At 37.3% G+C, this 16579-nt stretch overlaps 1 protein-coding gene across 5 annotated transcripts in view; it reads left to right on the top strand.

The window, feature by feature from the left end:
- The window catches only part of Auts2 (activator of transcription and developmental regulator AUTS2), a 1122451-nt gene that overhangs the window by 256605 nt on the left and 849267 nt on the right, over nt 1-16579 (top strand). The window contains exon 1 of one of the 5 annotated variants that reach the window (XM_087195770.1): nt 1798-1880. The exons of the other annotated variants lie outside the window; for them this stretch is intronic. Coding sequence (XP_087051896.1) covers nt 1878-1880 — 3 coding nt within the window. The 5' untranslated portion in view covers nt 1798-1877. Of the gene's footprint in view, nt 1-1797; nt 1881-16579 lie in introns of those variants that run through there. 5 annotated transcript variants of the gene reach the window in all.

The following is a 16579-nucleotide window of genomic DNA, read 5'->3' as shown; positions in this document are numbered from 1 at the left end:
GGAGAAGGAATTATATGTGAGACATAACCAGGAGTCATGCACGGCATGGAGGACAGAGTTGGTGCCATCAGTTTGGTGCCAGCAGCAGAGAGCCATGGAGTGGTGTACAGGAAATCGCAAGACAGAAGAATGCTCTTCAGAGGTTCTGGGTGTTGGGGGCGGGGTGTTTTCAGGTGGAAAGAATGTGAAGAGACAGGTTAGGATCCTGTTTCTATAGTGCAGCTCTGAGTTGACAAAGGCAAAGAGGGGGGTTGTGGGGAGGTAGAGTGAGGAACTAAGTGAAAGTCTAAAAATTTCCCACATAACCAGCAACTTTCTTTTAAAGAGAAAGTGAGTGAGACTTGAAGCCTGCTGGAGAACAGTGGTATGTAGTAGGGGAAATTTAAGGAAGGGAGAGGAAGGGAGAGAGCTGGCTACATTCCCAAACCTACTGTCCAGTTCCACCAAAGACTTTTTCATGAAGGTAGCATTGTTTAGGAAGTGGTTTGTTTACTTCCATACTCTTTTTAAAAGACTAGCTAAAAGGAACCAGTGCTCACATCCAGGCTTGAAGCTAATCTTTGAGGAGCTAGAAAATATCTTCCCCATCACTTACCTACTTTTAAATTGGAAAGTCTTTTCTTTCACTGTCCTGCAGCAGGAGTTAACTGTGTAGCTATTGCCTAGGCAGTCGAGGTGAAAGGGATTGATCATGGGGCTTCCAGAGGTCAATCTAGCATAACAAGCAGAGAATAAACCACATGGCTGTCCCTGAGAGGCAGAATTTCTTCCTTTGGACAGGATAGAGTTTTAATTGAATCCAAATCACATCTCTCATCCTATGAATGCTGGAGAGCAGTATATTTTAAACTAGGAACAGCATCAATTATGTATTATCCATGATACTAATTTACCCTGAGTGTGTGTCTCCATGCTGGCATTTTATCCCTGCATAGCCAGTGATGTAATGCTATTGTATTCCTGTACTCAAACAATAGCTCTTAGGGTTTTCTAGTGCTGTGTTTCCCTGAAGCTGTTATTTTAAAAATATGATCTAAAATATTTACTCAGAGATAAAATGTTGTGTGGCTTTTGAAAAGAGGAGGAAGAAGTAGGGATTTCTATGGCTGTGGCTCCTCCTCTCCCAAGGGCCTTGTGGATATCTGCTCTTAGATAGCTGTTTACTCAGCATTGTGCTTGGAGATGTAGACTGGGACTTGTCCTATTGCACTTTGATGCTACTGCTCGGTCTCCTCTTTGGTACTGTTGTGTTCCAGGAAAAATTTCTGGAAGTTTCAGATATAGACGTTTGAAATTTTGAATGTTTGCCTCCAAAAAATGTAGGCCGTGTCTACTGTTTATTCCTCCCTTTGCTTGTGTATTCTGCCTCTTCCTAGGAGGACAAATCATAGTTATGGCCCAGGTGGACTGAACATTTCTTTGGTCTGACACTTTTCTGAGCACTTTATATTTACTTATGAAAGGCAAAACAATCCTCTGAGGTAAATACTATGATCAGCCCTATTTGTGAAAGGTTAAATAACTTGCATAAGGAGAATATCATATGCTTTTGAGTAAGACACTTTGGGCACTTGCCCTGCCACTATGAAGCATAGCCCTTAGTCTCTTCCTCTGAAAATAGATTCTTAATACTCCCTGCCTCCAGGATTGTACTGGAAATGTGATTCTGGCATGTAGTAAACTTTAGCACCTTAGCGACCTGTCTCCATGCCCCCCATATCTTCATCATAATCATCTATTCAGAGCATCATATGAGGTACTTTAAAGCCCTGACTAAGGAAATCTCAAAGGATAGTTTGCTTCAGTTGTCAAAGAATTATTGAGGTACATCTGTCTTTCTGTGCAAGTATTATAATAGAAGAAGGAAAAGAAGAGAGATGGTGAGGCTTTTTCTAAAGCAGAAATTAGGTACAACTTTTTCAAACAGATAATTTGTTGTCCTTTCTCCGTCCTGCTTCCAGGGGGTGAAGGGGAGGGGGAGATGAATGGAAAGAGAGGGTGATAAGAATGGTGGTAGAAGAAAAAGTAGCCACCAAGCGTGTGTACAGAAAGCACTCTAGCATTTAATTAAAGCCTGAAGCCCTTTATCAGCCAGAAACTCTTCTCATGGTGAGAGGCAGAGAGCCTTGTCAGTGTCTCTAGACTTATTTGTATAATTCAGCAGCTGTTTCCCTCAGACGCTTACCACACGGGGTTGGGTTATAAAGACATATGAGTAGAATCGCCAAGGTTCAGACACTTGTGTTCACTGTTCAGCTGAGAGCCACTTAGGCTGTTCTTGTACAAATGCATTAGATTATGGTTAAGCAGCTTATGGACATAAAAACACATTAGGACTTTACAGCACACTATAAATTATAGTTTTTGCAGCATTCACAGCCACAATCCTAAGTAATTACATTCATTAATCTACTACTAAGAGCACATAAAGTTGCCTCCCAAACAGTACTGTATGTGTCAGTGCTCAGCTGGGAAGGAAGTCTTTTTCCTCCTCCATTTTTCTATCTCCCCCTGTTCCATTACCCTTGTGCAGGAAAGTTTTGGATGTTAAATTGAGAGATTGTCCATGAGAGCCCCACAAACCCAATTTTTTTAAGGTTAGGCTTTAAAACACAAGGCTAAAGGCAGCCATGTAGGTAGTACGTTGAACTGTCCCTGGTAACTATTTTGCATGCGTTAATTTTCTTTTTTGAAACAGACAGATGTCTCATTTGGAAAGCTAGCAGGGGTGAAGCACTTGAAGAGATTTCTGATGATCTTTTAGGTCTTCTTTGTGCCCGTCTCTGGAGATAGGTAACATGACGAGTTTTTAAGCTTTAGATCCAGCAAGAGTACAAGTTGTTGCCCCATTCTCACGCCAGTCTTCCCTGATGTTTCCATCTTAGGGTTGCATGTAGTGACAGGAAGTGCCTTTCTGCCCCTGCCCTTCCTTCCTTCCACTTTTCTTTGGAACTTTCTTTTGTTTGTGTCTCTCATAAATTACAGAAGGGAGATTTAAGAAGAAATGCTGGAAGTTTATATGGTGGTGTTATTCTAAAAAGAAAATAGTACTTTCTTTACATTATTTTAAGCTACAAAGACCAAGTGATTTTCATAGCTTTAAAATCAAATCAGCTGAATAGAGGAAGTATGGGAACTCTGAGGCTCAAACCACAGAATTAAGTCCTGGGCAGTGCTGAGACCACATCCCAGGCTCCTGATTCATTTCTGCTCACCTGTTATGAGGGCTGAACTCCAGAACCACGTGGATCTGCTTTGAATGCTGACACTATCTGCATGACTTTGGGAAAGTTAATACTTAAAATGTTAATTAACTTTGATGGAGCTTCTTCTATATTCTGGGCATTATATTAATTCATTTAATCCTAATAGCCACTTCATAAATTTGGTGCTGTTATTAGCCTTTATTTTATATATGAGGAAACTAAAGTTTCACAGGGTATTCTGGTAATTAAAAGAGGCATTATAAATGCAATGTGCAGTATGTTGCGTGGCACATTCAAAGACAGTTAACAGGGATATGTATGTGTGTGTGTGTGTATGTATATATATATATGTGTGTGTATATATATATATATATATATATATATATATATATATGATCCCACCACTAGTCTTCCAATGCCAAGTGTAACCTTTTGTAATGGCTAACAGTTTCCCTTTTTAATGACTGAGAACATGATTATATTAGAGAAATTTCTCACTTATCTTTATTTATCATTGATTTACTGTCTACTTTATGCCAAGAAATGTCCCAGGCTCTTTCCAAAGATTTCCATAAAGGTCCAACGCTGTTCCACCATTCCAAGTTAAGATATGGTGTAGGAGGGCTTGGAACTTTGCTCAAGGTCATAAAGCCACAAAGTGGCAATGAAAGTCCTTGGCCCCAGATACAACTGCCAAAGCACCTGGTTATCGCAGGATTCAAATGAGCAAAGACAGAGGAAGAAATGCAAAACAAAGAAAATATGGGTGGCAGTGAATTCGTCAGCTTTCTTGGAATGAAGTGTCTGTTGAGGGCAATAATCTGGGAAACTGATAGGATCTCTATCAATAAAGGAATCTGAATGTAAGAAGCTTTGGCCTTTGTGTACTTAAAGGCAGCCTTAAAATGCAAGGCAGATTTGTTGCCCTTTTGGGGTGGGTTGCAGAGTTCTTTTCTTTAGCAGGCAGGATGACACTCTTACTCCCTGAGGAACTGGGAAACATTTGGGGCTCTCCATAGCATTCAGTGGTGTTGTAAGGCTGGATGACTGCCGAGGGAAAAGTGGTTGCTCTGGTGTATATCAGTATGCTGACAAGGCAATGATAAAATTGCAGGGTTGTATCAACCTCAGCATCTTGTTTGCAGTCTAGCTCTTCCCCCTCCGGACAACATAGCTGTCACATTGGATTACTGTTGAAATCATCAGAGTTTCCTGGTCATAAGAGCAGAGTATGGCAGGGCCCATGTCATCTGTGGGATAAAGTGTACGAGCAACAAGATAGAAACTGGACATAGGAAAGAAAGTCTCCTTTAAACATGCTGACATTCAATGTGTAGTTTACCAAGGGCTCAAGTGATTTCCTGAGTAACCTGTATGCTCAAGTACATACCCTCCCAGCCTCACACAGCAGGTCTGGCCTTTATCACTTCGAGTCCTGCAGAGTGTTGCTGGCTCATAGTGGTATTGATGTCAGCTTTAACAGCCATCATGTGTATTGACTCCCCTACGATTACATGTGTATGTGCTGTTGCCAGTTTGTTTAGTGAATGATTACCTTTCATAAGCTGTGATGGGGATTTCACCTTCATGAATATAATTTGCTGAGCGTGTGGTGGCATCAGTAAATCCTCCTAGGATGGGGAAGGGTTGATTTGCCTACCTCCAGATGATGTCTTCCAGACCCTTCTCCTCATAGAATTAAGGGCCAGTGTTATAGCACATGTTTTTGTGTGAGAGAACAGAAGGAAATTGTTTAAAGTATATACTCCATGGAGACATTTTATAAGATATATGCCAGTAATGAGCTATAAGACATGCATCAGGCGTGGACAAATTGGGGTATATAGTTAGTAACTCAAAACTTTGCTGAGTTCATGGTGGACAGCTCTTAAAGATAAATTAAAATGGTATCTCTTAACAGTGGGGGACATTTTCAGAAGGGACTCTCAGTGCTTTCAGCAAATCCTGTTGGCTTATGTTTTTATATAGCAGTTATTTCCTCAAATTAGATATCCCTATTGCCTAATGGGTAAACACAGAAAGCATAGATTATGAGTTAAAAGTATTGACAGCATTTCAAGGGCTATCAGAGAACATTTAATTCAGTTTAATTTTGTGATAAATCTTGTGTTTAATCCTCTGGTTACTCTGTAATCATGTCTCTATTGATCTTTTCTGAATGACTGCCTGCAGTTTAATAAACTTTACCATTAACTCAGAGCTTCTGAAGGGAGAGATTGATTCCATTATCAAATCTGATAGAACCAATAAGTACATCACTAAATCTATCTATAGGAAGCTTTGGTAGAGAGACAAGGCTATGGCTTATTTTTTTAAAAAAAAAAAACTGGGTAAAATTACAGATGTTGTTGCATAATCTAATTGCTTTGGTGTTAGCGTCTGATTTCCTTATGCAAACTGACACTGTCATTCATCTCTCAAATCAATATAGTAGCCAAATGAAAGGGCAACCTCTTTTCATTTCTCCATCATGATTGTAGATTTTAATTTATTTTCATTGGAGAGATGGATTGAGGAGTCGGTTTGGTCTGTGTCTCAGTTCAGTGTATACATCTTAAATACTTTTCTTGTCTGTAATCCTGCAGGATAGTTCAATTTCAGTTTGATTTTTATCCATATGATGTTGAAGGAAGAAATACTATCAAGATAAGGCCTGAAATAGAGAACTGAAATATGGAGGGAGAGAGGAGAAGGAAGGGCAAGTACAGAATCATGGGCTGGAGTCCTGTGAATAAGCTCCAGGACTTGGAAAACATTCAGTGAAATCTTCCTTTGTGTCTCCTTTAGCACTGTAATAGGGCATTTGTAATATGTGCTGGGTAAACCTTTCAGCTTTTTCATTTGTAGGCATTTACACGTTCTAGCATTATACATTAAACTTATTTAAGTCACATTGGCAGAATATATGAAATTCGGGATTTGTTCAGGTTCCTTTTTTTTTTTAAGGTCAGAAAAGTGTCATTCTGAACTGCTTTTTACCACAGAATGAAATAGTGTCAGCTTTAGAAGAAAGGCCTAGCTTTTATTTCTGTAGATTTTTATTGCTGACTTGAAGCCTTTAGAAATAGTTCATGCATTTGATACGAGGGTTAAGGTTTTTCTAATTATGCTTTGCAGGCGAAGTAGAGGCACATGGAAGGATTTTATAATGAAATAATATTAAACTAAAATTTAAAGTTTCTCATAAACAAAATAATATAATCCGGACACAAAGATGGCCATAATGACTTGGCATTAGGAATGAAAGTGGGATTAAAACTGTGTGAACTCTGAATATGTTATCAGTTGCTTATGCTCTGATTTTGAGGTGTCACTTATTTACTAGGCCTCAGCTTTTTCTCTTACAATATGAAAATAATGCTGCCTACTGTATAGTTGTTAGGAAAGCCAATGAGATATTGATTTTAAAAGATACCATAAAGTTTTTTGAACTTTGAATAGCTATACAAATACCAGTGGTTATGAAGAATCATATATTAAGTCTTTGTTTTATATCTAGAAATGGTCTGAGTCTTCAGTAAATTCATATCTATTTCTCAAACCAAAGCCTAGTTCAGACAAAAGAATGCAAAGGGTATGCGTATATACAAGATATCTCACACAGATGTTTAAAGAGGTGGAAAATATCTGGAAGAATACCTGCTGAATTCATGAACTACAAGCTGCTTTTTTTTTATTGTTTTCCATATGGTAAATACCTTCCCAAGATAATAACATAAGACAGGTTGAAGAAACCTAAGAGATCATCTGATGGATGACTCGAAATCTATAGATACAGAGATAGATTGGTCTCTGCCTTTTAGAAGTCAATTAAAATTAGGATCAGAATGTACATAACACTTGTTCATGGAGTAGGAAGAGATACTTCCAGGTGTTCCTGTTGCTTTTCTGGATCACTCTGCCAGCAGTCCTGCAAAGTTGGAGAAAGTTGCAGAATACTACTTACCTAGTAATTATTTCAAAGTTGTCCACAAACCTAACAGAACCACATGAAAAATTTGAGCCATAAAGGGACTGTTTTCTATCCATATATCTTGTATACTTGTACTACATATTATATGTGTATTTATACTCAGGACTTATGTAGCCCAAATTTTGTTCGTGTTGCTTTTTCTTGGCTCAGAATCCTAAATACCAAATTTCCTTGCATAATTTTCTTTGTCTGCTGAATGAACTGAATGAAACCCCACCTCCTGATGTGTAGGAAGAGAGAGAGAGGGAGAGAAACAGATTCAGACACAGAGACAGACGAACACTTATTTGTTTTCCTAAGTGGGCTTTCTGGTATGTGGTTCCTCTTTCTAAGCCATCACCTCAGTTTCTAGGACAGCACAACCAAACTGACCAAAGTCAAGTGTCATGATGTTCGCTGCTGCTTGTAAATACAGATTTGCCTAGACCCAGAAGGAGCTATTGGTGTCTTATAAGGAACTTAACTCTCTTTCTTCTTGGGAAGATTGAGGGAAACAGCGAGGACCAGGACTAGAGTAGCATGGCAGAAAGGAATGGAGCTCTTTTCCATGGTCGAGATTTCCAATATTTTGCCTTCAGCTGTAGTTAATTTCTACTGCATCTTTTTAAAAAAAATAATTAAAGATTTAGGTAAGGCCAGTAACTATTTTAGGTTGGATCCCTGATGTATATATCATCCTCTCTATTTTTTTTTTCATAATGGTAATGGAAACTGAAAGAACTAGTGAACAACAACTGAGTGAACAAATGAAAGCTAGAATTCCTGTCTCATGATGCCTCCAGGACAGGGAAGTAACCATTCAATATACATCATTTAAGTAACTAACAGTATCATTGAGCTAACTCCTGAGTACTTCTACAGACATTGCTTATTTAAAATGAAAGTGTGATAGTATGTGAGTACCTGAGAAAGAGAAGAAGTTAGGTAAAGAAAGAAAAATGCTTCATTACTAATCTGATCAAACATGAGGGTGTGAGGAAGGTTTCACTGGCTAATCAAGGTCCTTGTCTGGAATATCAGGATAATAGTATTAGACACTCCTGATTTTTTTATAAATAGGGAGGTTTGAGACCTGGCAAATGGCTTTGATATCAAATCACAAAGATGGTGGCAAGACTAAACATTTTGTTTCTCTTGTATTTAATAAGGCGATTTATGTTATCTCTTTAGTCATCTGTACAGCCCTGTTTATGTAGGCCTATTTAACATATATGATAACACTAATGGTTTCACCAGAATGTATATATAGAAATTTAGTTAGATAAGTTTGAAGGTTCTTGGATAGAAATCTAAAAGAGGAAGAGAGAAATGGAATAGTACAGTTTGTACTATGGTGGAACGACCTCTACAGTGAAAGAGACATCAATGATAATTCCATTTCTCTAATTCATTTTTTCAGTAACAGCCTTGTATTATGTACCTTGTACTCTGTTGTCTACTCGGAAATCTGAAAAATGACAAGTTGTAGTCACTGTCCTTATGGGGATAATTCTGAGAACTACAGAAAACCCAATTATTTTTGCCATAATATAATAATTACATTTAACACTTTTCACATCTTTTATACGAAATGCCTAGTCAAGAAGTGAATAATGTCTGTTCCAGTTTACACCCCTGTCAGCAGGGTACCAAGGGTTCCCTTTGCTCCTCACACTTATCAGCACTTATGTCTTTTTGATAGGAGCCTGCACGTTAGGCTGAGTACTGTCTTGTTGTGGGTTTTGATTTGTATGTTTCTGACAATTGCTGAAATTGAACACCTTTTTCCGTGTCAGCCATTTGTACGCCTTTTTTTAAAAAAGTCTACTCAGATATTTTAAAAATCATATTTGTAAATAGAGAAAATAATGGCTAATTTTTTCCATTAAGTTTATTGGTACATTTTAGATATACAATACAGTTACTTTTATCATTGGGATCTTGTACCTTTACATGATGTATCTTGGTTCTTAATTTTTCCCCATTTGCCTGCCCTCCCTTCACCCCCTCCACCCTTCCCTATTTACAAAGACTTTGTTTCCATTTTTTCCTTTTCTCATATTTTTTCTTTTCCCTTCTTTCCTTTCCCCTACCCCTCCCACTTCCCCTACTAATAACGGTTAATTTAAAAGGAGTATCATTAAAGTTACACTTTCTCTCAAATTTGTATGTAATCTTAATGGACTAGAGTTAGTAAAAAAGAGTAATGATTCGAATGCTTTGCCTTCCTGTCTTCAGGCAGCATCACCCTCAGAGAGGCTTGAGAATTGCATGGTGCATCCTTTCTCTTCTGGCATCCATTACACTCTCTTCTGATGTGTGGTTCCACTCGCCCTTTTGGACTTGCTCTTTGTGTACGTAATTGCCCTAAAGCCCTCACTGATGAGATTTTCTGCCTCAGTCATGCTGTGCTCAGCTTTCGGAATGTTGCTTGTATTAAAGGAGTTAATTTTTTTTAAGGTTTCTTTTTCGTCATGCTGTATTTCTCAGATTATCTGGAGGGACTGTAATCCAATTTTAGGAACTCTTCAGGGCTGAGAGCCTAAACTGTTTTAAGCAATAGCATCTGGTAGTCAGGGACTCAACCACTTTGAGCGTGTTAAAGTCTAACAGCAGCCAACTCTCAATTATCTATAGGCATGGGAGACTGCCGGGATGTTTTCAATTCACAGAGTGTGCAAAAATCTCACTTAAGCTGATAGTTGTGTTCTCATCCTATAGCCGAGCTTAGGAGAGCTTCTCCGTACTGGTGTGGTGTGGGTTTTTTTGTTGTTGTTGTCTTTTCTTCTCTCCTGAGACTGGCACTACGCTTTTCGCAGGTGTTGTATGTACTGAATTTATCAGTACTTTCTTTATTTTTTATCCTTTCTTCCCCTGTTTGGATTTACCTGTGTGTATCATTATGTATCACATATATTTTAATAAGGGCCTTCATTTTTTTTGCATTTAGGAGCACTAACAGTGTATTAATATTTTCGTTGTTTGCTTTTTGATGAATGCACTCATAGAGAAAGAGACGTGACCATCTAGTAATCAGGGTATCAAGAAGAAAGACAACAAAACTTTACAAAGGATTACTTAGAGAATTGACTGTTTAGACATAAAAAAGAGCATGATGTGAACTCTACCTGTCACTGATGATGATGTGAATGCTGAGCCCTTCTCATTCTGACTGAGACATTTGTGTTCATGGCTGAGTTGTCTTTAGGTAAAGTTTCAAGGCCACATTTGTCCTAAAGCTAATCTTTCTAGTGTGTAGCCATCCATTTGTTTTAGGAATCTGAACTATCTGTTTCTTTTAATGGACATTGAATGTAATAGGTTATTAGTGATGATGATATGCCAGTTGAGCATGATGGCAAGGTTGCCATTATTTAAAAACAGATTTTTTGAGATCAAATTGACATACTAGCCATCCACATGAATTCAAAGTATACAGTTTGGCAAGTTTTGACCTGTGTGTACACCATTGACATAACCAAGACTATGAACATGTCCACCGTCCCCAAAATTTCCTTTGCCCCTATATAATGCCTTTTCCCTATCCCTCTCAGACAGTGACTGATCTCCTTTCTTATCACTGTTGATTAGTGTACATTTGCAAGAGTCATACAGAATGTACTCCTTTTTGTCTCTTTTACTTGGCTTAATTATTTTGAGCTTTGCTTCCATTGCAGAATGTATCACTAGTTATTCCATTTTATTACTCTGTGGTATTCACTGAATGGCTATATACCAGTTTATTAATCATTTTCCCTGTTGATGTACATTTGGCCTTCCAGGTTTAGGCTCATTACAAATCTGATAATGAGCATTCATATGCAAATGTTTTTTGGACACCTGTTTGTATTCTCCACACAGCCTAGGATAGAATGGTTGGATCATTGGCAGGTGTATTTGAAAAAAACACAAAACTTCTGGGTGTGTGGTACTGTGGATTGAACGCTTGCCAGGCAAATGCTCTAGGACTGAGCAGCATCACCAGCCCTTTTCAGTTTATTAGAGGCAAGGTCTTGCTCTGTTGTCCAGGTTGGTTATCTCAGACTCCCATGTAGCTGGGTATGATGTGCACCAGAGCGTCTGGCTATTTTGAATTTTTTTTTTCTGTACTGGGGATTGAATACAGGGATCTTGTGCTAAGCTACATCCCCAGGCCCTACACATACACCAGCAGGCCCAGCTTACTTTGAACTTTTACAGAAGCTATTAGACTGTTTTGTAAGGTGATTGTAGTATTTTACATTCTTACCCAGTAGTATGTTGAATTTCTCCGTACTCTTACCCATAGGTATTATTATCATCCTTTTTCCTTTTGACCATTTTGATATATGTATCTCATTGTGGTTTTAAATTATACTTCAGTAATGACTATGGATGTCATGAACTTTTCCATTGCCATCTAGATTTTTTATTTAGTGAAGTATCTATTCAAATCTTTTGCCAACTTTAAAAATTGAGTTTTGAGAATTTTTAATATATCCACTATACCGATGTTTGTCAGAAAAACAACTTGTAAAATTTTTTTTCTGTAATATGGCTTGCCTTCATTTTTTGTTTCTTTTGAAGAGAAGCTTTAATTTTTGATGAAGGATAATTTGTCAGTTCTCTATGGATTGTGTTTAGGGTATAATATTTAAGAAATCTTTCCCCCACCCAAGGTTACAAGATTTTTCTCCTTAAAGTTTTATAGTTTTGGGTTTTACATTTCGGTCATATTATGTTCAGTATTAATTGTTCTATTTAGTTTGAAGTATGGATTAAAATGAACTTAGTTTGCATATGGTTACTTGTTCCATCACCATTTATTAAAATGGCTGTTGTTCCACAGAATTGCATTTGCTTCAAATCAAGAGTCTGCCTATGTGTGGGGTCTCTTTCTGGATACTGTTCTGTCCCCTTGATCTCTGTTTCTATCTTTATGCTAATGCAGGGATGCAGTTTTAATTTGGTGTGAAAGATGGCAGCACGAAGCATCCTATTTGCTCCTTACCTAACCCATTTAACTAAAGTAGTTCATTGATTTGTCTGCTATCCCTATTGAACTGCCTCAGTTTGGAAATCCATTTAGATATTTATTAGAAAGGCCAAAGTATATGACATATAGTAGGTATATTGGTTTTTTAAAAGATATGAATATTTGAGATTAATTTTTCAGTACCATACTGGATGTTTTATAAATTCCTGTACATAGTCTTCTCCACTTGTTAATAAGTTTAGGTCTTACAAGTCTGTTCATAAGTCAGTTTGCCCAAAAGTCCAAAGTGGGGCGCTAGTGTAGATTTGGGTTGTAACAAAGCTGTATGTTTTCTAAGTTTTCACTTCTTATCATAGTAGACAGTTACACTTTTTTTGCACTGAGGCACTGATGGAACCAGTGTTTGTAGAAACTATCAAAAATGGTACAAATTCTGTACAATAAAGCAACCAAGGACTTGACAGACTAAAATGACAGCATACAATCTTTACTGTCATTTGAGGTCAACAGGCATAGCACTTTTTCTTTTTTCCCTGGCTTTTTATTTTCTTTGTAAGTCCTTAAGATCGAATAACTAATAAATGATGTTCTGTTTAAGCTGTGTCTCTCTCTGTCTCTCTCTCTCTCACAAACGCACACACACACACACACACACACGCATGGACGCACAGGCATATGCAGGCACACATAGCACAGATGCTTTGTAAGTGATGGCATCTCTCATATTAATTTGGTTGGAAAAATCAGAAGGAGACTCTTTCTAAAACTCATTTCATGTATGGCAGGCAAATTGTGTCCTCATTTTCTATTGTCTCTGTCTTTATCTGTAATCAGCAAATGGAGCCCTGCAGCCTACACAGTGTTTCATCTGCAATTTGTTGCTCTCCCTTAGTTTGCACAACACTCAGCCATCTCATTTTGAAATTTAAGAGTGTGGAGGAAGCCTTTGGTGAAAGATTGTAATTTGAGAGAAGGGAAAGTCAAGAGCAAGATCACCTGTTTGGAAGATGGCAGATGGCAGGTGTGAAGGGAATTGCTTTGGTGTGTCAGTCTTTGAGTCTCTCAGTGACTGTGCTGCTATGACCCTGCCCCCCATCTCAGTGACCTAAAAATTACAGAACTTCAGCTATTCAGGAAACCTATCGCCATCTGTTGTGAAAGGCGTTTACACTTAACCCTCTATTGCTAGCAAATATATATATATATTTAACCATTCAGGCAGTCTTCAGTTGGTGGCTGATTGGCTTTCTTTCCTGCTTCTTCTTAGATTATCAACTAAATGTCACCATGAAGTTTTTCTAGATGTTTTTCTTACCCTTCTTCCATCAAACCCTTTCTCTCCCAATGCTTGTATAGTAAGGCAGGTTTTCATCTCCACCCACTTATGGTCCCTGGGTAGGAAGGAGGAATTAAATTGACATGAAATACAATAAAAAGAGAAAAACATACATTTTTACATATGTATGAGAGCCCCCAATAAAACCCCCCAAAAGCAGTAAAACCAAAATGCTTATTTAGAAGTGAGAGTTGTGGGAAAGTAAATTAAAATGTGTGAAGAAAGGTAGCTAAGAGTTATTTTAACAAGATCTGTTTGTACACATTTTTTCTAGGCATGTCACCCCATTTCTGATAATAAGAAAGTTTCTTCTCTCTTGCTGTAGGGAGAGAGCATCTTTCACAGGGGAATTTTCTCTTCTCAGCATCTCAGTTGATAATGTTTCTTTTCTCATGGTGGCTGTAAGGCAGTGTCCTTAACTGTATCCGCTGTTTTTCAAGGGCTTCAGTTTAAGGCAATCCTTACACCAAGTGGTACATATTCTGGTAGCATGTTCTGCCACCCTCCATTCATTTGGTAAATGCTTCCCTTTCAGAATATGGGGTATAGTCATCCTATTTTCAAAAAGTCCTCCAAGTAGCCAGGTGTGCACATATCTTTAATCCCAGCACTCGGGAGGCTGAGATTGGAAGATGCATAGAAGTTCAAGCCCACCCTGGGCTACATAGCAAGACCCTGTCTCAAAAAAAAAAAAGCTCTTCAGGTACTTCTGATGAACAGTTTCCTTTGGGAACCACTAGCCTACCTATATCATGGTAGAATAATGAAATAATAGGCCTTTGTAAATTGCTATTCATTGATCCAAAAAGGTTATTTTATAAACCACATAACTTTTCTTATCATATTATAGCAGTAGTACTATAGAGAATGGCACAGTTTCTTTAACGATATTATTAAGTTAGTTACCACTACTAGGTTGGTGTTATGTATATGTATATATGTATATGTGTACACATACACATGTGTGTATCATTTTGGAACTGTTCTGAATGTTGATAAGGTGATTAATTTATAATGAGTCTTTTTGTCTTTGATTCTTATTGTTTATAATTAGGCATTTCAGTCATTTTTTTCCTCCAAGACTATCCATGAAAAGTTAAATGATTACTTCATCCACAGTAAATAGTCAATAAATGTTTATAATGGGAATGAACAAACAGTGGCCTGGTTTATTCAGGTTTATGACAAAGGGAATATATAGAAATTCATAAAGATACAGCTTTTAAAATATTAAGATAATCTCTACTCTGCAAATATAAACTTTTTATATAATTAAAACTTTTCCAAGTCTCTGTTTTCTCATACCTCTAAGTCACCACCTCTATACACCCTCTGATCCACTCCGACCCCCACCCCTGTGAAAAATCTTCATATTAATTGGAGCTAAAATGATTGTACTGCTGTTGCTAAGACTTAAGCAGGTCTCTTACAAGCTAATGTCACTGCATGGGGTCCATTTGTTCTGTGTAGCTATTCTGCAGTACAGGGAGAATGCCTTGATTAATATGCTACGTGAAAATAAAATGGATTTGGAAATATTATAACATATTCTCATAAATATTAATTCACATTTGTATGGAATTGCACATAATTTTAAATATACTTTGGAGGCACCTTCAGTATGAAAGATTTGTCTTTAGAGACCAAATTTTTTAAAAAGCACAGTTGATATTAAATATCAGTGGTTTATTAATCTGACACTTTGCATGTACATGGGGTGCAACAGTAGGTGGGTTGTAGGACAAAGCAAGGGTTTTCTTTTACCTTATAGCTTTGGTATTACTCTTAGAAAGTAGGGCAATTTAATCATTATATAGAAATGGCTCAGATGGAACTCACCTGGTTTCTTCTGCCAGCATTGCCATTATTCCTGAGTGTCTTTTCATGATAGCTGACTATTTTATTTAAATGTGGATTAAACACAGAACATTTTTAGCTGAGCAGGTATATGACATAGCCACTCAAAGTAGTGGACAGAGGACAAAAGAATTCAATTCAGCCGACATTTGTTCAACCTTTACCAAGTGTTAGGCATAGGATGCAAAAGTCTAAGGCCTTGAAATCAGTGGCCTTTGTACTTGCCTTAATCTCAGTTTGTCCCCTTCTGCACTTCTCATCACATCCTCATTGCCTCAGAACTTGCACTCATAGCAGAGGGAAAATCATTTGCAGTGGTAGCAGCTAGAAGTTAGATCCAGAACCACGCATACTGGCTATTTATCATCTTATGTCTACTTTTTAATTGGGTTGTCTATTAATGAGCTCTAAGAATTCTTTATATATTCTGGTCATAGGTTATATGTATTGTAAATATGGTCTGTTTAAGGACTACTTTTCATTTTAATGATGTCATTTAAAGCTCTAAATTTTGATGGAATCTCATTTATCATTTTTTTTTCTTTTATACATCATGTCTTTTGTATACTAGGTAGTTCTTGCCTACCCTGTATTCATAAATATTTTCCCTTATAATTTCTTCTTAAAGTTTTATACTTTTAGGCTTTCTTATTTAGGTTCATAGATCCCTTCAAATTATTTTTATGTATGCAAATAAAGGGTTGAGGTTAATTTTTTATATATGGATACCAGGTATTCTAGTGCCGTTTGCTGAAAACACTATCTCTTCCTTGGCTCTTGAATTGAGTTTATATTCTATAGAACTTCTTTAATATTCTTAGGTCTGTTATCTTTGATATTTTCTTGGTCCAAGGATAGGTCTTTCTCCCCTTTGGGATTTCTTACTATTTCTATGATCCTTTTTGTATGCCTGCAGTGCCTGCTAAGTGCATTGGTTTCCTGCCATTATCAGCTTTTCTAGCTTGCTTTGCTATTTATTGGTGGCAATTTAAAATATTTTAAAAATCACTACTGTATTTTATCATTACTTCGCTTTATAGGTTTTGGTGTCTTAGCTAGTTTTCAGCTTTATGTATTTAGCGAGCATATATTGATCATCTATTATTTGCCTGACTTATATGAAAAATTTTTATATAAAACATTAGGGTTTATTGATATTAGCTGCTTAATCTTTTCCTTCTTTCACTTTCTTTTGAGGGATTGCACTACCAGCTGCACAAGGCCTATGCACA

The sequence above is a fragment of the Heterocephalus glaber genome, unplaced genomic scaffold (assembly GCF_053883595.1).
Source record: "Heterocephalus glaber isolate CG9 unplaced genomic scaffold, H.glaber_assembly_v1.0 deba00001610, whole genome shotgun sequence".
NCBI lineage: Eukaryota > Metazoa > Chordata > Mammalia > Rodentia > Bathyergidae > Heterocephalus > Heterocephalus glaber.
Note: the sequence above shows the minus strand (reverse complement) of the source record. Positions and strands in the feature narration are given on the sequence as shown.